The 22,961-nt window shown below is 42.0% G+C and overlaps 1 protein-coding gene across 1 annotated transcript in view; it reads left to right on the top strand.

Annotated features, from left to right (window-relative positions):
- The window catches only part of UBE2U (ubiquitin conjugating enzyme E2 U), a 60,174-nt gene that overhangs the window by 22,804 nt on the left and 14,409 nt on the right, over positions 1–22,961 (top strand). The window contains exons 7-8 of the mRNA XM_036753175.1: positions 114–202; positions 13,974–14,049. Coding sequence (XP_036609070.1) covers positions 114–202; positions 13,974–14,049 — 165 coding nt within the window. The remainder of the gene's footprint in view (positions 1–113; positions 203–13,973; positions 14,050–22,961) is intronic.

Raw genomic sequence — 22,961 nt, 5'->3', positions numbered from 1 at the left:
TGGAAGGTTTTCTGTTGAGTTCTGGTTCTGGGTCCTCTGTGTGCCAAACAAGTATGAAATTTCACATTCACAAGTTGATTGTTATCTGATTTAACTTCTATTTTTCTTTTCAGAAACATTAAAGGAATTTCCTTTGATGAATACTATAAGACGTGGTCTGGAATCGCGACATCACAAACAGCCAACTGTTTCAAAATTCCAGGTCAGTGGTCTCGCCTTATCCTACATCCTCTTTGGGGTGGAGAGGGTGGACTAAAATTTCCAATTTTCCCCCTTTCCTTTGGCTTTTCCAGTAATCAGGGGCATAATTAAGGTCCATGCTTGAACCCATTAACTCACTATAACTCCATGAGTGTTTGCTGAATGCTTCTTATGGGAAGATAGGAGGGGATGGTAGAGGGGGATCTGTAAGAGAGAAGACATAGTCCATCACTTTGGGAAACTTACATTCTGACATTTGGAATTCCCCAACAATTCCCCTACCCAATGAGGAACAAAAGTCATTAAGATATATATGTGTGTGTGTGTGTGTGTGTGTGTGTGTGTGTGTATTTAATTACTACTCCCATTGGAGAGAAAGGATAAACAGGAAAGATAAAAATACAGAAAAAGGCAAAAGAATATAGTCAGTTTAATTTGTGAAACATTGAAAAAGCTCTTGCTACTGTGACTTGGTGCTGGGGATATGAAGACATAATGATACAGTCCCTACCTGCATAGAGCTTCCAATCTATTGGTGTTATTGAGGAAGAATAAACTGTGCATAGATGAATACGATAAGGTAGAATGTACTAGAGTATGAAATAATCACTCAATAAGTGCTGATTTGCCCATCACCTTCTGCATGCCAGGGACTGTCTTAGGTGCTGAGGATTGAAAGGCAGAAATGAAAAAGTCCTTGCCCTCAGGAAGCCTTGAAGGAAGCCATGAATGGCAATAAGCAGAGATGAAGACTGGTCAGACTCCAGCTAAGAGATAAATGGATCCTGGGAGGCAGTGCCACTTTCAGGAGTCCCGGCCTCTCTCTTCCATGCAGATTAGGAAGCAAGAGCAGGTGAACAAACATTTGTTGAGCACCCACTCTCAGGGAGCCAGGGAGCCAGGAGGCACCACACCTGGGAAAACTGGGCAGCTTTCCAGCCTTTCTTCTTCATTTTTAACCCACAAGGTGAAAAAAATGTTCATTCAAAAAAAACCCAGTTCATTTTTCTACTTAGAAGCTCTCTAATGATCCAAGACAGCCAACACACCTACATTCGAATGTTCCCTCCAAGCTGCATTCCAAAGTCAAGCATGAATCTATTTTTTTCCAACTATCCATCATCCTGTGTTATCACAATATAGTTCCCCTCTAAGGTTTCCATCTTGGAGGAGACCACTCCCTCCAAAGGACAGGTATTTGATTAATTTGTCAGTGAAGATCATGGATTCACATTGCTCACCTTGTAGGATTTTCATATATGAAGCTTGCAGAGTGGGTCAAATTTCTGTTTCTCCCAGGAATGTGGGGCATCTTATTTAGAAACAAAAATCCTTCTCTCCTTCTATACACAGTACTCTTGCACAAATCAGTCCATCCTCACAATTCCCCAAATCCTACCTCAATGTTATTCTACACAGAAAGACCTGAAGGTGGGACCTGATCCGCCAGAGGGTGATGACCCACACCTCTAATTCCACCCTATCCCCGAATCTGAGGCATGATGGGGGCCCATTGATGATACTTCACTCCTACTGGAGATGCCCGTGTCACTTTTCAGTTATTTCTCCTGGTTGATAACCTGAATGCCACTTCTTGTGTTATCATCACTAATATGTGGTAGCCTGCTCATACTTGTCATGTAACTCTGTCCTTTGGGGTCACCTGCAATCTTCTAGGAGAAGCCTTTCCTGACCTCCCTTCTTTCTAGCGCCTTTCCTCTATTAATCATCTCCAATTTGTCCCCCTGGGCCATCGTGTCATCTCGCCTTATTTCTTGCCACTGGACTCTGATGACTCTAGAAGACAGAGTGAGGCTGACGAGGCTGTGCAGCTCCACCTCATCACCCTTGTGATGTCACTGATCCTCTCTGAGAATGAAGGATGAACAGCAACAACAATTTGTCCCATATTTAGCTTGATTGGACACAGTTATTTGTATGTTGTTTCCTCCATTAGATTAGGGCTGTCTTTTACCTTTCTTTGTATCACTAGTACTTACCATAGTGCCTGGCACATAGTAGGTGCTTAAAAAAAGACTTAACGACCGACTGACTGATTCTCCAAATATTGTGATATTTTGTGATTCAGAGACATGTGCACATAGCATCACTGGAAGAAGACTGACATTAAAAGGTTAGGTTTTTGTTTCAGGGATAAGCTTGGGATCCTTGACAATGTAGTGTAATTTCCTAAATGCAAGCCAGCCTATTGTTACCCTCATAATTTCTAGGCCTAGTTCACTCTTGATTGGCAGTGTCTTCCCAAGCTGTATGTATTGATGGAGTCACTCAGTAGGCTGTTGATTGAACCACATATTACACTCTGGGAAACTGGCATTTTTATCCCTTTGGTTTTCCCCATATATGTGGGAAACACTCCAGAATAGTTATACAAACTTGTCCAAATAGTTACAGATCTCGTTTAGTATTCTGGGCTTCAGTGCTATTAGGGTAATTTCCCCTGCATCCCAGAGCTTCTGGAGGACTTTGTCTTCTATAGGAAATATGCTTTCCATTTGGACTCTGCATTGAACGTTCTACAGGACAGTTGCAAATCCTTTGAGGAGTACACATTTCCCTAAATATTGATAAGCACGTGATCATCAAACAAAGTTAGCCGCATTTTTGCCTTGATTGAAGAAATTTCATATGATGGAAACATGCATGGGAAAGAGCTTGTTGGAGAAGGGTCTTTAAGGCTTTACTTAAAAAAAATCAGAGATAGTAAATACAGTGGAATCTCTTCTTTTCTGCCCCTTTTGTGTGATTGTGAAAAATGTAGTCCGTTTTAGAAAACTTGCTTTGTTTTAATAATAAAAGCTATTATCTATATAGCAATTTAAAATCTGAAAAGTCCTTTGCAATATCTCAGTTTATCCTCATATAACAACCCTTAGAGATAGGTGCTATTATTAGCCCCATTTCTTAGATAAGGAAAGTGAAGCAGATGGAGATTAAATGACTTGCCCACTGTGTGAAGTCACAGTTGAACTCATGTCTTCCTGACTCCCAAGTCCAATGCTCTAACCACTGGACCACCCAGTAGCATTCTCATATTTTCATCAAGAATCATTAGTCTAGAGCTAGCAGGGGCCTCAGAGGGCAGCTAGTTCAATCTCTTCATTTTACAGATGAGGAAACCGAGGCACAGAGGAGTAGAGAGATTTGCCTAAGGTCATGCATGAAGGAAGTAATTGGTGGCCCAAACCAAGGTCCACAGACTTAAAATGCAGCATTCTTTCCATTGCACCACACAGTCTCCCTTCAAAACCTTTAGTTTGTAGGTCATTCTCATAAAGAATTTATAGTGATGAGAAAATAAGCATATGGACCAGTAGTTGATCGCCAAAATTCTCTCTGATGTCTCCTTATTTACCTTTTTCCGGTAGCTCTCTTCATGACTTTTTGAATTATTCAGTTTCCTCTCCTCTTTTTGGTACTTTAAGAATTATTCTGTCAAAGTCCTCAAAATTTTGTCAGGGCCAGCACAGATTTCCTCTTTGTATCCTTGGCCTGGTCTAGTTTCTCCCCTCACTTTGGCTTCTTTTCTCTCCTTTCCACTAATATATTAGCACATGGGGCCCAAGATGTTAGATCCAAATGTAGCAGTCCATTTCATTGATAAATATGTCTTTTTTTAACAGGATGTTGCTAGAACAATTCCATTTCTTCTGTATTTTTTTGCTTTCCTTGCAATTTGATCTTTAAATATTCTTATTTTGATCTGCCTTAGATGGGATTCATATTGAGATTTCTACAGACTAATCCCCCAGCCACATTTTGCCATTTTATAAAGCAACATTTCTCATCATTTCCCAATATCATCCTTCATAAGATTTTTGCAAGTTAAGCTCATGCCCTAAACCATTGTTACTCTTGGCTTAGCCGCTGTGCGTCTCTTCTTGGCAAGGAGATGAAGTGTTTGGTTGGTGAGAGAGCTTTTAACACATTTGGAGAACTGGGTCTGGATTTCAGAAGAGAAGGCAAAAGAGGACATTTATATTTGGGATACGTCAACCAGTCATTAAGCTTTTGCTTACTATTGAGCACTGAGAATACAAATAAAGACAAAAGCCCCCAAGGAGCTTACATTCTAATGGAGGAAACAACTTTATTATGAGAAAAGATCAATATTTTATTTCCCTCCTTAATTTTTAATTCATTTCCTCACTTAATAATATTTTATTTTTTTCCTATTACATGCAAAAATAGTTTTCAACATTCACTTTTATAAGATTTTGAGTTCCAAATTTTTTCCCTACCTCCTCCCCTACCACCCTCCTCAAGGTGGCAAATAATCTCATATAGGTTATACATGTACAATCATATCGAGCACATTTCCACATCAGTCATGTTGTGAAAGAAGAATGAGAACAAAGGGGAAAACCACGAGAAAGAAAAAACCGAAAAGTGAAACTAGTTTGCTTCTATCTGTATTCAGACTCCATTGCCCGTTCTCTGGATGTGGACGACATTTTCCGTCATGAGCCTTTTGGAATTGTCTTAGATCCCTGCATTGCTGAGAAGAACCAAGGCTATCAAAGTTGGTCATGGTACATTGTTGTTGTTATTCTGTACAATGCTCTCCTGGTTCTGCTCACTTCACTCAGCATCAGTTCATATAAGTCTTTCCAAGTTTTTCTGAAGTCCATCTGCTCATCATTTCTTATAGCGCAGTAACTTTCCACTACATTCATATACCACAACTTGTTCAGCTATTCCCCAGTCGATGGGCGTCCCCTCAATTTCCAATTCTTTGCTGCCACAAAAAGAGCTGCCATAAATATTTTTGTACATGTGGCTCCTTTTCCATTTTTTATGATCTCTTTGGATACAGACCTAGAAGTGGTATTGCTGGATCAAAGGGTGTGCACAATTTTACAGCCCTTTGGGCATAGTTCCAAATTGCTCTCCAGAATGGTTGGGTCAGTTCACAATTCCGCCAACAATGTATTAGTGTAATAAGGGGAATTTCAACAGGGATTTATTCCTATACACCCTTTTGTCATAAATTAGGACATCTGCCTTTCTCCAGTCTGATAGCAGTATCTTTCCCATTTTTTGTGATATTTCAAAGATAAATGACAAATGGCTCAGCAATCACACCTTTCTCTTCTTCTAGAAATGTGCAGGAAGACCTTTTTGGTTTTGTTACACATTATCCCCCACCCCCACACTCTATGATCTAGCCATGCTGGCTTATTTGCTGTCTTTCAAAGAAAATGCTCATTTCCCTCCTGGAATTTTGTGCTGGCCATTTCCCATACCTGAAGTCTACTCCCTCTTCACCTCCACCTTTGGAATCCCTGGTTTCCTTCAAGACTTAGTTTAAACACTACCTTCTGCAGGAGGAGTAGAGGTTGACACTTGCAGCTTGAGTGTCTGGGAGGATGGCAATACCCTTGACAGTAAGGAGCAAGAGGATTTGATGAAAAGATAATGAATTCAGTTTGGGACCTGTTGAGTTAAGATGTCTATGGGACATACAGTTGGAGATGACTAATAGGCAATTGGAGGGATGAGACTGGAGATCAAGAGGGAGGATAGGGCTGGACAAGCAGAGTTGAGAATCATCAGCATAGAGATTTGCCCTGACAAGGAGAAGGGCCACTTCCTTCATGTAAGACAGGGTGAATGAAGTGTAAGCTGGGGAAAGCATCAGAGTGATGCTGGGAGAATTTTTTTCAACATCAAGCCTCATTTGGCCCTTTGGCAGCTAGCACCCACTGTTTCTGGCTCTGCTCCCTAGATCCAAGAACAAAGCTAGTCTCTCCTCCACAAAACAACTCTTCAAATACTAAAAGACAGTTAGCATCATCTCACAGGAAGGCCTGGCAGTAAGCACTTGATACTGCAGCCGCTGACACCAGGGCCATTGACCGACTCTAGGGAATAGCTCAAATCAAAACATCAGCAACATTAACAAATAAACACACTGACACAGTATGGGGACTTCTGCTTGAGAGAAGCAAAGAAAATATTCAGGACTCCTTGGAGTATCCAAGCCTCTAGAGGGAAAATGTGAGCAATGAACATACCAAAGTCTTGGGAACTGGGGAGGGAGGGAAGAAAAGAAGCATTTATTAAGTGTCTACTATGTGGTAGGCACTGCACTAAGCACTTTACAAATATCATCTCATTTGATCCCCATAATAACCCTAGGAGGAAGGTGCTATTATTATCCTGATTTTACAGTTTAGGAAACTGAGGCAGACAGAGGTTGGGTGAGATGAATTGCCCAGGGTGACTTGGGAATTGAAACGTTTGCAGTAAAGAATGTTTCAAAAATGGTAGGGACCACTGGAGCACCCTTGAGCACCCCTAGCCCTCCCAAGGAGGCTGACCCAACTTGCTCCCTTACTCTATTCCTGTCACTAAACTAGGATCATTAGTTATTCCTACTGTTGCCTGCCAATACCAAAGAAGAGTTTCTGAACTCCTGACTTCTTTCCCTTGGGCCCAACTTAATCCAGCAATTGCTTGAATAATAACGTAATAATAAAATAAGAACTTACTTTAGAAAGGGGGGATAAAACTAAAATGTAAACCTCACATGTGGGCTTCTGCCCATCCTGCTTTCCAAGGGCAAAGTGAAACATTGGTCCAGCTCTCTCTCTCTCTCTCTCTCTCTCTCTCTCTCTCTCTCTCTCTCTCTCTCTCTCTCTCCTCTTCTCTCTCTCTTTCTTTCTTCTCTCTTTCTTCTCTCCTCTCTTTCTTTCTTCTCTCTCTCTTTCTCCTCTCTCTCTCTCTCTCTCTCTCTCTCTTTCTTTCTTCTCTCTCTTCTCTCTTTCTCTTCTAATTTGCTCAGTTTCCTAGAAATAATCAAGTTGGATATTATGGATATTTAGATTAGAGAGAATTTCTTGAGTTACTCTGAAATGAAAAGAAAATTTTAAAATAAGCTATGTTCTACCGTTATCATCTTATCTGAAAGATGATTGAAGGTGAGAGAGTGTTTTTGTAAGATCATGATCTTAGGCAAATAGTAAAGTGCAGTTGGTCGCATCCAGGTTGTTGGTACCAACCCTCATCACCAGTGCCCCCTGTGCCCTTTTCTAAGCTTATAAATCTGGACTTGGTTACTGACTCGAAGCAGATTTTTGTTGTATTCACAGTTTTACCTGGGATTTTACCCGGCAGTGTCAAATTTGAAACGGGTTGCTTTTGAAATCATTTGGCCATATGAATTGTATACGTATGTGTATCTGATGCATATGTGTGTATTTATGTATATAAACCTACTGTCTGGCACATGGTAAATGCTTGTTCAATGCTGTATGTATTGATTAATCCACTGGTTTCAAATCGTGCCTCTGACACTGCCTAGTTACATGGCCGTGTGTGAATTGCTTCACCCTGAATCTCCATTTTCTCATCTGTAAAATGGGGATAGTAATGAATGAATAGATAGCACATATGTGTGTATATATGTATATATAATGTATATGTGTGTGTGTATATATATATATGTATATACACATATATATATAGCCCTCTTGAGGTCTGCAGAACACGTTACCAATATTGTCCCACTTGGTCCTCGCAAAGACCCTGGGGAGGTGGGCACTATTGCTATTAGCCCCATTTTACTGATAAGGAAACTGAGGCAGATAAAGGTGAAATGAATTGCCCATGGTCACACAGCTAGTAAGTGTCTGAGGCTGAATTTGAACTCGGGTCTCCCTGATGCCAGGCCAGTGCTCTATGCACCGCACCACCTGGAAGAAAATGAAATTGATATGGAAAACACTTCCCAAACCATAGAGCATCCTAGAAAAGGCAGCTATTATCACTCTTACTTCCAATGATTTAAGTGTCGGTAAATATGGGATATCTCCAACCATGGCGCAGCTCTCACTGTAGAACAGCAAACGAGAAGCTTGGCGAGGACTCTGGTCACGCATGTGGTTGTGAGCAGCAGAGTGCTGACGACGGAGGACTTGGAATCCCATAAGGAAATGTTTAGAGGAAGGGATTCTTTGAGAGAAGTGGGTTCTGTCACATGGAGGGGAGGCTTCCTGCTGCTCCTTTGCTGTCATCAAGACAGACAAAACAGCCCGCAGGCATCCTGGGGATGCTTGCTCTCACCCTAGGGGTCCTGGCTTTCCCAGCCTACTACCAAGATTGGGGGCCATGGGTCATCAAAATGGCAGCAGACATGCAAGGCAGTGGGAAGGAGTTGGTGAAGGTGGGTCACAAGTGTGAAGGACTAAAGCCTGCTTCTAATTCAGTCCCCTACAACTGACTGAACGGGGATAAATTAGCTAAGGTTCAGGGTCTTGATCTTTCCATCTTTTCGTTGGGGAGGATAATATGGACCTTACATTCCATACAAGGCTGTCAGAAGCTGTTGTTTCTTTTTGTTGAGGCAGAGTACAGTGGAAAGGCAGCTGGATTTGGAGCAAGGATGTGACTATCTATGCTGCCTGCCTACCTGTGTGACCTTGGCAAGTTCTGAAATCCCTCTGGGCCTCAGCTTCCCATCTCTAAAGAGAGGTGGTTGGACTCAATGGCAGCTTGAAATCTGTCATCCTTTGGGCTAAAGCATCAGTGGAACTTCTGATATGGAACCTCCTGGTATCATTCCATTTCCAAGTCACACCAGATCATCTTGATGACTTCTCTGTAATTTAAAAATCTTAGTGGGTTGTCGAGGCCGCTGAGAGGTTAAGTAGCCTGTCCACTGTCACACAGCTAGTAGGTGTCTGAGGCTGACCCCGAAGCCAGGCCTTCCTGACTCCAGAGTTGGCTTGTGTTCACGATGCTACCTGGACTCTTGTAGGTTAAAAGGTAATAACCCCAGCCGGAAAGTGTTCTAGATGGGCAAATGCACTAAGGAGAGAATGAGAGAATTTTTGTATTGCTTGCTCTGAGGCATTCTTAGAGGATCCCAGGGATATCAGAGAACATTGCAATGCTCTTTGTTCCCAGATGTTTCCCCTTCCATTTTAGGATAAACAAGAGAAATCTCTGGCTGCTGGAGGGGCAGGAGAGAGGGAGAGGATGCCTTTGGGACTGGGATAAAATATGCAGTTGAAACAATGCTTATTATGTTTACATAGCTTCTACCCCCTGATGCTGGTTAACGCGTTGGTCTGCATCTCTAAAAGTCCCTTTTAAAATACTCCAATGTCCATGGATAGTACAACCAAAGGCAATCGAATAAAAAAATTACTATGACTATTTCACTTCAACCCATGAAATAATGTTAATGTAGATAATGATATGATAACTAGCATTTACGTAGTGCCTTAAGATTCGCAAAGTGCTTTAGAAACATGGTCCAGAGGCAAGTAGGTGGCATGGTGGATAGAGAGATGGGCCTAAAGTTTCAATCCAGCTTCAAACACTAAAGCTTTGTCTGCCTCAGTTTCCTCAATTGTAAAATGGGGATAATAATAGCACTTACCTCCCTGGATTGTTGTGAGAAACAAATGAGGTGATATTTGTGAAGCATTTGGCACAGTTCCTGGCACAGAGTACATGTCATATAAACGTTAGCTGATATCGTTACTGATGTTATCACCACTGCTGCCATCCAGAGGTTTTACTAGGGAAATTAGGAAAACATTTCTGATTAGTCTCACTAGATATGTCTAATTGACATTTGATACTTTTTTCTTCTTTTACTCATATTCATTTCTAAATATACTCCTCTACTCACTGAGCCTTCCCTCAGAATAAACATTTTAAAAAGAGAAGGAAAAAAGTTCAGCAAAACCCATCTAGGAATCAACAGCAACTGTCATTGTATGCAATATTCCAAGCCCACCATCCCCCTCAAAGCCTGAACAACAAAAGTCCATTCTTTTCAACTCTTCTCCAGGGCCAAGCTTGGTGACTTTCAGAGTTTTTTGTTTCTTACCATTATGGTAGTCTATGTAGATAATTTTCTTTGGTGTCCTGAATTCATACCAGTACATCCACATTTTGGGTTTCTTGGTATTTTTTACATTTATTGTTTCTTACAGTGCAGTAATAACATCTAGGTGTTTTCAACATTGAATGCAGAAGCTTTGAATACAAACATGCTTTTGTTGCGAAAAATAGGTTACATGCGGCATCAGAGATTGAGAACTGCAAGGGATTGCAGAGATTATCTAATTCAACTTCTCATTTTGTCAATTAGAAAACTGAAATTCAGAGGGGTTTACTAATTTGGTTCCTGGTAAGAGAGCTCTCATATTTACAAAACCCCAAATCAGAGGTGGGAGGGACCTGAATGGCCATGTAATCCAACCGATACTTCAGCTCCAATCCACACTTCCACACTCCACTGGTTCTCTTCCAGCCTTTGTCTGAAGACCTCCAGTGGGGAGAAGACTCACTTCCTCCCAAGGAAATCCCTTCCATTTTGGGATAGCTATGCTTGTTAGGTGAAGTTTCCCTTACATCAAACCTAAATCTCCCTGTTTATAACACCCACTCACTGTTCTTAGTTTTGCCCCCGGGGACCAAAAAGAACAAGTATAATCTCTCATTCACATGACAGCCCTTCATATATTTGAAAGATAGCTATCATTCCCTGGTGCAGCCTTCTCTTCTCTAGGTTAAGTACCCCCATTTCATATAATCTCAGAATCATAGTTTTGGAGTGGACCTCAGAGTCCATCGAGTAGAGACCATACCTGAACAAGAATGCCCTTTACGACATATTGAACAAACTATTCATCAACCCTTTGCTTGAAGACCTTCAAGGAAGGGAAAAACCACTAGTTCCCAAGATAGACCATTCTGATGTTGAGTTGCTATAATTATCAAAAATTCCCCCCTCAAATCAAGCCTCGGTATCTCTTTCTAATTTCTGTGCTAGACCCAGCACTCTTTCCAGTGTATGTTACCTCTTATCATTTGCCTTCATTCCCTACCTTAGATATTTCACTGACCAGTGACTTATAAGATCACAAAATTAGAGCTGGAAGGGAATTTAAAGATCCTCTAGACCATCTTCATCAATGTATAGGTAAGGAAACTGAGTCCCAGAGAGGGGGACTGACTTACCCAAGGTCATACCAATAGTCAGGGGAAGGACAGGGATTTGGATCCAGATTCTTTGGCTCTAAATCCAGGCCTTTCTTCACTCTACCACTCTCCTCCCCCATTGATTTTGGGTGTCATGAGTGGATCAATACTGATCTCACTTGAGACACAGCAGGTCCATTGGAGAAGTCAATCAAATGAGTCTCAGCTTCTAATTTACTTCTTTATTTTCCATGAAAGAGAAAGGGCTGCAACCTGGAAAAGGTAGAACCACCATCTTTAAGAGAGACTCAAAGTGGAAGATGAGGGAAAGATAGTAATTAGACAGATTGTTCTTTTAAATGGGTTTGAGTCCAAAGGCCTGGAGGATTGTATTATGGGCTTTGAAAGGGACTTGCAGATGTGATCATGAAACTCTCATGAGTAATATTTGAGAAGACAAGAAAAGCAAGAGAAGTCACTGAAAGAGAGAGGTGGACAAATATCATCTCCATTTTCAAAAGGAAGAAAACATGTACAAACATGTAAACTTGATGGTATTCCTGATAAATTTGCAAAACATCATGAAATGGGGAGGACTGGTCAATGAGGAGTCAGTCTTCAGAGCATGTTCAGACCTTCCCTTACTGGTGGGTTAGACAGAGCATGTGATTGGCTGGCTCACTTTCATGGAGGTCTTGATCACTTATCAGAGATAAGAAGAGGAGATCCTTGTTCAGATGTGTGGTCCAGGAAAAAGAGGGTTCCCAGTTCTGGTGCTGACTATCTGTGTGACTTTGGGTAAGTCACTTAACTAAGCTCTAATTCCTCCTCTTTAAAACAAGAGGGCAGGAGTAGGTGGCTCCCAAGATTTCTTCCAGTTCTACACCTCTGACTGTGACTAGGTACAGGTTGAACTAGATGTCCTCTCAGGTCCCTTCCAATGCTGGGATTCTGAAGAGTTTCATCATGCTCACAACTTGCCAGATGCCATCAGAACAGGTCTGTGCACCATATTTCAAGGGAAGATATTGACAAAGTAGAGATAGTCCAGACTGGGGCAACCAGGAAGATAAGTGGTCTGGAAACCATATGAGCATCCTTGTGCTTATGGAGAAGAAAAAACCTAATGGGTCTTATCTGCCTTTAATACCTGGAAGATTGCCAGGTGAGGGAGAAGAGAATGTTGCTACAGAGGTTAGAACAAAGACCAGCAGGTAAGCATTTAGGGAGGCAGACTGAGGTTTACTAGAAGGAATGATCTTATGTGCAGAGCGGTCCAACAGCAGCGATTGCCTCCTGAGGTAGTGAGCTTTCCATTCTGCCAAGTGTTTAAACAATGAGTAAATGGCTGCCTGTGAGGGATTCCTCTTTTAGGAGGGAGACTGAGCTAATCTATCCCTGAGGTTACTCTTATCTCTGAGAAGTGAGGTCCCTTTTCGAAGCACAGTCATTTCAAAAGTTGGGAAATGGTTTATCGATGTTGTTCTGTGAGTAATTTCAGATTTGCTCTCCATGTGACCTTATTCAAACTGATCAGAAGCCAAATTCCATTTCAACAAATCCCATGCTAATGAAAAGAGTACCAGGTGGCAATGTAGCAAAGCAGAAAGAACATGGGCTTTGAAGTCATGGTTTCACATCCTGCCTCCCATACTTACTCCCTGTGTGACTTTGGGCATGGTATTGGTCATGGTATTCAACCTCTTTGGGCCTCAGATTTCTCAACCCTAAAAATGAAGGGGTTGGATTAAATGGTTTATGAGGGTTTCTTTTATCCCTAGCTCTGCAGTTCTATAAATAAGCTACGTTATAAATTCCAGGATCGGGAAAGTCTTAGGATCCTCAGAATTTCAGAGTTGGAAGGAACCTCAGAGATCATGTAGTCCAACCCAGACCCAGTGAAGAATCTCTCTTATGACACATTGATTGAATGGTCATCCAATAGTTGCTTTAAGACCCCAAACCCCCTCTCCAGGAAGCTCCTTACACTTTTGGGTAACTCTAATCATTGGGAAGCTTTGGCAAGCCTCAATTTGCCTTTTTCAATCCTCCTGATTCTGCCCTGTGGGGCTGAGTAAAACAAGCCTAATCCCCCTCTCACATGACAACCTTTCAATACTTAGAGACAGCTATGGTATAATCCATGAGCCTCCTTTTTTCTAGGCTAAACATCCTCAGTGCCTTCCACTGAGATTCTTGAAGGCTGGATTCGGGGCCCTTCCCCATTCTGGCCACCCTTTTCTGGATGCTGTCCAGTTTATCAATGCCCTTCCTAAAATGTGGTTCCTGGAACTGAACACTCTCCTCCTCTCTTGACAATTTAAAGGAATTTGACATAGACATCTATCAGCAAACACTTATTAAATGCCTATTATGTGCTGGGCACTGGGCTGTGTGTTCACAGATCCTTATTGCCAAGTAAGCGGCTTAATGAAAGATATTAAATGACATTTAGTGAAAGGCATTAAATGCTACTTAATGAAGTCATTAAATCAAGCTGAGATATGAACACTTAGCAATTCTGAACCCATTAATGTAGCTAAAAATTTAGTTTCAAGTTAAGTAAAGATTTCTACAAGTCATGATGTAAGAGCACTGGACCTGATCTCAACACTAGGAGATTCTGTTTCTGACACTGACTAGCTCTCTGACCCTGGGTGAATCACTTACCACAGCAGAGCCTCATTTTTCCCATCTGTAAAACAGGGATAATGATACCGTATTACCTGGCTCAAAGGTGTCTTGGAAGAAGATGCTCAGCAAAAACTTCAATGTACGTGAGAGTTACTGTTTTTCTGTTTTTTCTTCAGTGTCTCATGATCTCATGGAAAACTACAAAAGATGGAAGGGAAAGAACATAAAGTCAGGTCGAGACTGGGATGCAAAGTAAGTAGCATGAGTTTTGACCGTAAATACAACACAGAATGGAAGCTCCCTGAGGGCAGGGGCTGTTTCCCAAGAGCCCAGGCTGGGCACACCAGGGGTTGAATGGATAGAGTATTGATTACTCATCTTTAAAGGTTTGTCCTGTGTCATCTTCAACTCCACTTTGACAAACATTTATTATGTTTCTACTGTATGCAGAGCACTGAACTAGCTCCTAGGGAGGGATAAAATGATGAAAGAAGACAGAATTCTGACCCTAACTGAGTTCACTATCAAATAAGAGATAAAATACATACATGGATATGATAGACATTTAATGCGATGAGGATAGCACAAAATGATACATGATCAGTAAATAGACAAACTTTTATTAAGCAATTGCTGTGTACCTGGCACCATACTAGGTGCTGGGGATTCAAGGACAGAAATAAAGCATTTCTCACTCTCAAGGATGATAGGTTGAGATGGGCAAAGCAAATGCTGTGTGAGATCTGAGGATATAAGAGTCCTTACCAACTGAGTGAAATCAGGGAAGATTTTCTGCGTTCTTCTTCCGGCTCTTCAGAGGCCTTGGGCTTAGGGTCCCCCACATTGCTGGCTGTGGCTGGATGTCCTGGGTGACCTGGAAAGATCCCGCTGAGAGATCCCCACTGAGGGAGGGGCCAGGGTAGGTGGGTTGGTCCTGCCTGACAGGTCGTTGGTCACTGGGGAGCTTCAAGGATTCTTACCTAAGACATTTGAGTCAAGAGCCAGAGCTCAGATCCAGAACATGAACCTGAGGTGACCACTGTGAGAGCTGGAAGAGGTGAGGAAGAGGTGTGGTTTGAAGGTCAGTTAGAAGGGACCTGGACTGCAGGCTTAGCTTTCTTAAGGCTCATCTATGTCCAAATGTTGGATTTCTGGCTGCCCTTGCATGAGCTTCAATAGGACAGCTCCTTATGGTCACCTACAGTTCATAGGATAATAGATTTAGAGTTGCAGGGACCTTAGAGGTTACTAAGTCCAGCTCCTTTATGCTACAAATGAGGAAACTGAGGTACAGAGAGGTTAAGTTATTTGTCCAAGATTATATAGCATAAACAAAGGCATGGGAATAGGAGAGCATGGGATGTGTACAAGGAGTCGTGAGTGAGTAGCCTCATTTTACTGAATTGTTATATGTGTGAAAGAAACTAGTCAGATCAAAGGTAAAAAGAGAAGATGGGGCATAATATGGAGGACTTTGAAGGTCAGCCTGTGAAAGTTAGACACTAGGGAGCCATTGAACAGTTTTAAGCTGAGGAATGACACCTTCAGCTGAGCTCTCAAACAGTTTCTAATCAATAATATTTAAGGGGCTTCAATAAAACATTTAAAAACATACAGAACAGAAAAGAAGGGTACACAGAGGGGGACACAAGCAAGCAGGGCAGGCAGCAGCTACTGTTGAGCTACTGTGCTAAATTGAACATATACTTTAAAAATCAAACCATCCATGATTGAGATCCCAAGTCTCACATATAATCCTCTTTTTCTGTTCTTTGTTTATGGAAATGTTTGTATTTGCTTATGCTTGTCAAGTTCATAATTAAAAAAAGAAAAGAAGAAAGTTTCTGAAATGAAATCACTGAAACTGAAAATGTATCAGCATTGCTAAGAGCCAGGATGGACAACAGGTCTTAGCTTTAGCCCCTGGATCTTGCCCTCGTGGCTGCAGCCAACTATTCCAGGGTCTTATTTGCCTGTTTATTGTTTTTACAGAATTCTCTGCAGCAGCTGCCTCAGAGCTAAGGTCCCCAGATGGCATTTTTCCTCCATTTTCACTTTCTAACACTTCAATGTGATCTTCTAAAATACCTCCTAGATGGGCACCATGCGTTCTTTTTTCCTGTCTTGTAATTGTGGACTAGAGAGACAACATGGCAGAGTGGGCATAGGATTGGTAGAGTCAGGAAGAACTAGGTTCCAGCCCCACTTTTAATACATACTGACTGGGTGACCCTGGACTGTCACTAAAGGTCTCAGTGTCTCAGGAAGCATTCTAATAAAACTATAAGTTACAGATGAGTGGCTGACCTGCACAGGTAGATGGGAGTTCCTACACTGGGGATAACCTATATCAACGAAAGCACAAGTCTGAATAACCAGGCATGTACTTCAATAGGCTCCTTGTTGTTCAGTTGTGTCTGACTCTTTCTGATCTTATTTGGGGTTTTCTTGGTAAAGATGCTGGAGTGGTTTGCCATTTCCTTCTCCAGCTCATTTGACAGATGAGGAAACTGAGCCAAAAAGCCTCGACTAGGGTCACACAGGTAGTAAGTGTCTGAGGCTGGATTTGAACTCAAGTCTTCTTTGCTCCTGTGCTCTTATTTACTGCACCATCTCCAGTATTATAGATTTAGAACCAGAGGCAATTCCTTGCCAAATAAAGAGTACTGAATTTGTCATTAGAGGGCCTGAGTTCAAATCCCAGCTTTGCTACTATCAACCTGTAGAACACTGAACAAGTCACTTAGCCTGCTTCAGCCTCAGTTTCCTCATCCGTAAAATGAGATTAGATTCAGGGGCTTCTAAAGCCCCTTTCAGCTCCATCAACTGTGATTCTGTGGCCCTGAGGCCAGCTAGTCAATGGGCCCTGGCTCTAGAGCTTAAAGGGACCTCAAAGCCTACCTTGTCCCACCTCCTCATTCCATAGTTGAGGCAACCAGAGCCCAGAGAAGCCAAATTGCCCAAGGCCACAGGGTAGTAAATGGTAGTAAAGAAGACCCCGAATACCGTGATCTAGAGGAGGCAAATCTGGACTCCTTAACAACAACATAATTCAGTACTTTGAATTTCTATGGGACTCAAATCCTCCTGAAAGCCTCCCTCTTTCACCTTTAACAGTATAATTCAAACTACATTTTCCATCTGATTTTCTTTTCTTGGTTGACTTCAGCAATAACTTTTCTTGAAGCCCAAATTGAAGGAATGCTTTTTTTCCCTCTTCTTTGATTTTTTTTCTGCTTTCAAAATGAATTAGGAGGAAGAGAGCAGCTTCTATTCGGTAGAACTGGAAGGTGGTACAAGCCTGCTCTTTCCTGACGGCCAGTGTGGGGCTTCTTTTAGAGTGGAAGAAGCCTTCTAGACGAGGAGGTTAATTCTACTCCGACCCGACTTCCTTTCTGATTTCCTGTAACAGAATGGCTTTGTTTTATTTCTTGGCTAATCGATTCATTATGCAATTCCCCAGAATCCCCCGTGCCCCCCAACCCAGGAAAAGTCAGATCTTGTCACTTTCAACTTCTCCGTCCACTTGGCCATGTGGCAGAGGCAATGGTGAGCTCCTGGAGCCCTTGCCGGCTTCCCCCTTGGTTATTGTGAAGGCTTAGAACAAATTACTGTATGCCTGATGACCCTGTCAGGGGAAAACCTTCACACTCAATGCCATCTGGTGGTTGATGAGAACCTCTTTGGAGCATTGTATTTTCTGCATTTCAACTGTGGATTTCATTAGTTAAAAACAGACTCGAACTTTAGGCTGCCCAGTTCCTCAGTACTTTTCATTGGCTGACAGGAATATTTTCTTGTGGTTAGATTTTGAAACACAAAGGTCTGATTATATAGGAAAGGTCAGAAGAATGGTGATATTCAAGACTGATCGCTAAGTAAGAATAATTCATAGAATCACGGACTTAGAGCTAGAAGGAAGGCTTGCAGTCAACTAGTCCAAACCTCTCACTTTCATTTTTACAATGGAGGAAACTGATGCCTAGAGAAGTAAATGATTGCCTAGATCTCCCACGTTTTGAGTTCAGGTCCTCTGCTTCCCAATTGGCAAGAACTAATATCCTAAAACATTAAGTATCTACTATGTGCCTGGCATTATGCTAAGGGCTGGGACCCAAAGAACCGTCATCTTTTTGATAATAATCATTATTTTATTTTGTTTTAGTCAGGAAATCTTGAGATGTTCCTAGATAGAGTATGGCCTTAATCATGCCACTGTGTTAGAATAGTTGAAACAGAGACATGACAATAAATGCTTCTGATGACTGTGTAAATGATTATTCAGTCTGTCTGTGGCTTGAATTACGTGTATTTTATGTAACATAATTGGAAGACCCAGGCATATGTAGTATGGGAAAAGTAGGGAGACTTAGAGTCAATAAAGAGCCAGATTCGGATCCTGTCTCTAACAACAAATAGCAGTATGACCATGGGCAAAGTTACTCACCTTTCTGAGATTCAGTTTCCCCCAACTCCAAAATGTGATGAATAATAATACTCATGATACTTAACTTCGCAGGGTAGTTGAGTCAGCTGAGGACAAGACTCATACCTATTTTTGTCCCTCTCTTTGGCCTTCTCTTCCCCATACCACTTGCCATGGTCTCAATCTCCTTCCCTCCTGATCATTCCATTGGAACTTTGAAGTCCTTCCCTGGATGCCCCAGGTCTCATGGGTGAGCTTTTGCCTTGTCTTGCACAAATCCAGGTGCTCTTGCCACTTTGAGGCCTCCTCTGCAGCATATCTTCTCTTCCTCCACCCACATATGCATTGTCTTCTTCTATTGGGAAGTAGTGTAGCAATTGTTTGTATTTGTGTTCACAGTTCTTAGCACAGTGCCTAAAACATAGTAAGAATTCAATAAAGATTTGGTCTGTTGACCCCTCCCCCCTTCTCTCTCTCTTTCTCTCTGTGTCTCTGTGTCTGTCTCTGTCTCTCTTTCTTTTTCTCCCTCTATCTCTTTCTGTCTCTCCCTTCCTCCCTCTCCCCCATGAGATAATCAATATAACACCATTTTATTAAAGTTTAAAGCACCATACAAATACAGCTATTGTTATTAAAGGTCCCCTCAAAATATGTACAAAAATATGATGTTTATTTGTTATAGAATCCTAGAATCCAAGTTGTGTGGCACCTGAGAGTTCATCCAGTCCAATCTGTTTCTCTCATCCTGAGTTCTTTACTAGCCTTGACTTGGAGAGTACTGTGTCCATTCTTGACCACCTCTGGCCATCCATTCCACTTAGGGCAAGCTCGAATTGGGAGGAGGCTTTTACCCCCAACCTAGATCTTCCTGTCTTCAGCTCTTTCCACTTCTCTTCATTCCTTCTTTTAGAGATAAAGGAAACAAGTCCAGTCCCTGTTGCTCATGGCAGTCCTTCCAACTCTCTCAGATGGCTGGCGTGTCCTTCCCAGATTTTCTCTTCTTCGTTTCTCCCCCTTGATCTTCCCATGATCTAGTGTCTAGTCCCTTCAACATCTCACTTTCCTATTTCTATGGTCAGGCTGTCAGACAACTTCAAAAATGCGCCACCCCAAACTCAGCATAACCCTCATGATACTGTTTGACCGGGGTAGAGATAACAAGGCTAGCTTCTTCTCCATTATGGCCCACAAAGCTTCTATGTAAACACACACAAAATACACATATATACACATACATATATATATGTACGTCTATACATACATGGTGGATTTAATCATCAGAATCTATGTCAAGAAGAATGAGAAAGACCACTGTGATACTTACGGATTTCTGTCTGTATAGTTTGCTTCTTAAGAAGTATCTGTATCCCTAGAGAGTCATTATGATGAAGTACATAGAGAGCCAGCCTTGAAGCCAAGAGGATCAGGGTTCAAGTCCTGCCTCTGGCACATGCTGACCATGTGATCCGAGATGAGTCATCGACCTCTTGGTGCTCTAGGCCAATTGGGTCAAACTCAGATAGGAAGGAACAAGGGTCACTAATCTGTACAGAAGGATCCCTGTGGGCTCTAGATTCACTTAGTTGTAAAATGTGAAAAAATCTGTTTTTATTTTGTTAAATATTTCCTAATTACCTTGTAATCTGGTTCTGGCAGCACCAAGAAGTGTGGCAGGTGGCAGGTGGCCTGTGTCTGATGCCTCTGCTCCAGGCAAAGATCTAAAACTGGAAGTTGCAAAAGAGTTTCTGGTCTGTATTAGTAGTGGGAATTTCTGATGTTGATGCAAGCACAGGTCATAGATAGACAGATAGATAGTTCCTATCCATATATCTCTATTTCTAAGTCTATCTGTCTATCAATATATGGATATATCCATGGATATATACATACAAATATATATTTATACAGTATAATATATATATTATCTGTAGCATATCATTATTTATTATTCCTCACTATTGATTCATCTTGAGCTTGTGGTCAACTAAGGTCTCAAGATCTTTTTTCTCCTAAACTATTATTGTCTAGCCACATCTCCTCCATCCTGTATTTATGCAATTAATTTTTAAAAATTAATTTGTCAATTAGGATGAATTTTCACATAGTCCCATTTACATGAGGTACCTGGTAACCCCCTCTTGGGGCTAGACACTGCTAAGTACAGTGTGGCTTGTTGCTGTTGAGTCATTTCAGTCATGTTGTGACCCCATTTGGGACTTTGTTGGCCATTGCCTTCTCCAGCTCATTTTTACAGATGAGGAAACTGAGGCAAATGGAGTTAAGTGACTTGCCCAGGGTCACATAGCTAGTAAGTGTCTGAGTCCAGATTTGAACTCAGGAAGATGAGTCTGTCTGACTCTAGGTCCGGCTCTCTATGCATTATGGCACCTCTTAGCTTCCCCTCCAGTGTGGCAGATATCCTTAAAGATACAAGAAAGTCATTTTCCAAGGACACAGAGTGGATTGGTGCTTTTGAAGATAGGAGGTCGTGTGTTTTATTTACTCACATACTTTTACATATTTTCTCCACTTATATCCCACTGCAAGGTTTCATCATGGTATGGAAGTGACCGTGGCCACTCTGGACAGTGGTAGCTCTTGCTAGTCTGCAACAGCTTGAAGCTTTGGCTCAGGGATGGTTGTCAGCTGTCTGCAGACTGGGCTGGGCTTAGAGGGTCAGCCACTTGACAAGGACATCTCTCAGCTACTTCAGCTCATGGAGACCACCGACTGGTCAGTATTAGTGGAGGGAGCTCCCCCAGTGATGGAACGCTGGATCTTTTATTTATTGAAGCTTCTGCTTCAATGTAACATCGGAGGACTGATGGACTTACAGGGGGGATAAGTCTGGGTTCAATTCCTGTCTCTGACACTTAACATGATTTTGGGCAAGTCACTTGAGCTTTCTAAGACTGGGTTCTACCATCAGCAAGATGAGGATATAATACCCATAACACTTTCCTCCCAGGGTTATTTGGAAAGATCAAATGAAATAATGAATGTAAAGTACTGTGAAACCTTTAAGTGCTTCTAGACAGACACCAATGACTGTCATCGTGATTCTGCTAAAATCCTCTTCTGATGCTGTCTCCAGGCAAGAAGGCATCTTTGGGTTCCCAAGGGCATGGCAGGATCAAGATCAGTCTCGAAGTTTTGAAATAAACAGTGTCATTCATGAAAAAAGCCTTGAGGAAATGTGGTGGTATACTCAGATAATCAAGAAGCATTTTCTAAGCCCTTAATATGTACTGGGCATCATGTGAGTCACAAGGATTCAAAATGAAAGCACAAACAGCCCCTGGCCTCGAGGAGCTCACACACTCTAACGGAGGAGAGAATATGCAAATAACTCTGTACATTCAATATACATACAGGAGAAATGCAAGATTCGCTCAGACAGAAAGCACTGGCTAGCACTTGGTCTGGGAAAGGTTTCATGAAGAAGGTGGTGCTTGAGTGGAGTCTTGAAGGAAGAAAAAGATTCTAAGAGTGGAGAGGAGGAAGGTTTCACCCCAAGAATGGAGGGCTGTTGACCCAGAGGTGTGGAGGCTGGAGCTGGAGTTTCTCATGCGAAGAACGGCAGACCAGAAAATTTGACTGGACCATAGGAGGACTAGAGAGATAGGGAGGTGCCAGGTGGTAAAGAGTTTTAAATGCCCATGGACTTTATACTTGATCCTCAGGGTAATAGGGAGTCCCTAGAGTTTATCAAGTAGTGGAGAAGATGCTTAGATCTGCTGAGTGGAGGATAGATTGGGAGAGACAAAGGAGGGAGGCTGCACAAGAAGATGTTGTGATTGTCCTGGCAAGAGGTGATGAGGGATGGCCACTAGAGGAGGGATGACCGTGTGAGTGGACAGAGGGCAGGTATCTGAGAGGTGTCGTGTAAAGGTCTGGCTGCTATGTGGAAATGATTGAGCGTGATGCTCAGACTGGGAACCTGGGAGACATGAAGGACAGGGGTCTCCTGACAGTAATAAGGAAGGCTGCAAGAGAAGAAGATTTGGGCAAAAAATGAGCCCTGTCCAAGTTTGGGTGGGACTGATTTGTTCTTAGAGGCTTCTGCCTGATTTTAGGGGGAAAGTCTATACCATTGAATTATAGAACTTGATAGCTCAGAGGAAGCTTATCAATCATCTTTTCCAATCCAACAATTTTCAAATGAGGCAGTTCAGGGAAGCTACCATTATAATAACAATGATAGCTAACATTTAAGGTTTGCAAAACACTTTACAAACATTATCTCATTGTATCTTCACCACAACTGTGGAAAACAGGAGCTTTTATTTATGCCCATTTTGCGAATGTGGAAACTGAAAGGGACAGAGGTTAAATGACTCACCCAAGGTCACATGGCTAGAAACTGAGTCAGGCACAGGTAGGGATACACAGCTGGTAAGTGTCTCAGGGCAGATTTGAACTTAGGTTCTCAGCTCAGTCTATTGTGCTATGAGTGGAAAGAGCAACAGTGACAGCCAGAGGACATGGCGCTTTCACTTACTACTTGTATGACTTTAGGCAAGCCGCACAACCCTCTGGGCTTCAGTACTGTCATCTGTGAAATGGGGAGATTGGACAAGATAAGAGCCCTTAGGTCCCTTCTAGCCCTCAATTTATGATCCAAGGAACCAAGTAATTTTCAATTCCTTTCTTTTCTATCCCATAAGAATGATTCAAGTTTAACAAAAGTTGAGAGTTGATATATTCTAACCTACTTTGCTCTTAGGTGACAGGTGCG

Source organism: Trichosurus vulpecula, chromosome 4 (genome assembly GCF_011100635.1).
Source record: "Trichosurus vulpecula isolate mTriVul1 chromosome 4, mTriVul1.pri, whole genome shotgun sequence".
NCBI lineage: Eukaryota > Metazoa > Chordata > Mammalia > Diprotodontia > Phalangeridae > Trichosurus > Trichosurus vulpecula.
Note: the sequence above shows the minus strand (reverse complement) of the source record. Positions and strands in the feature narration are given on the sequence as shown.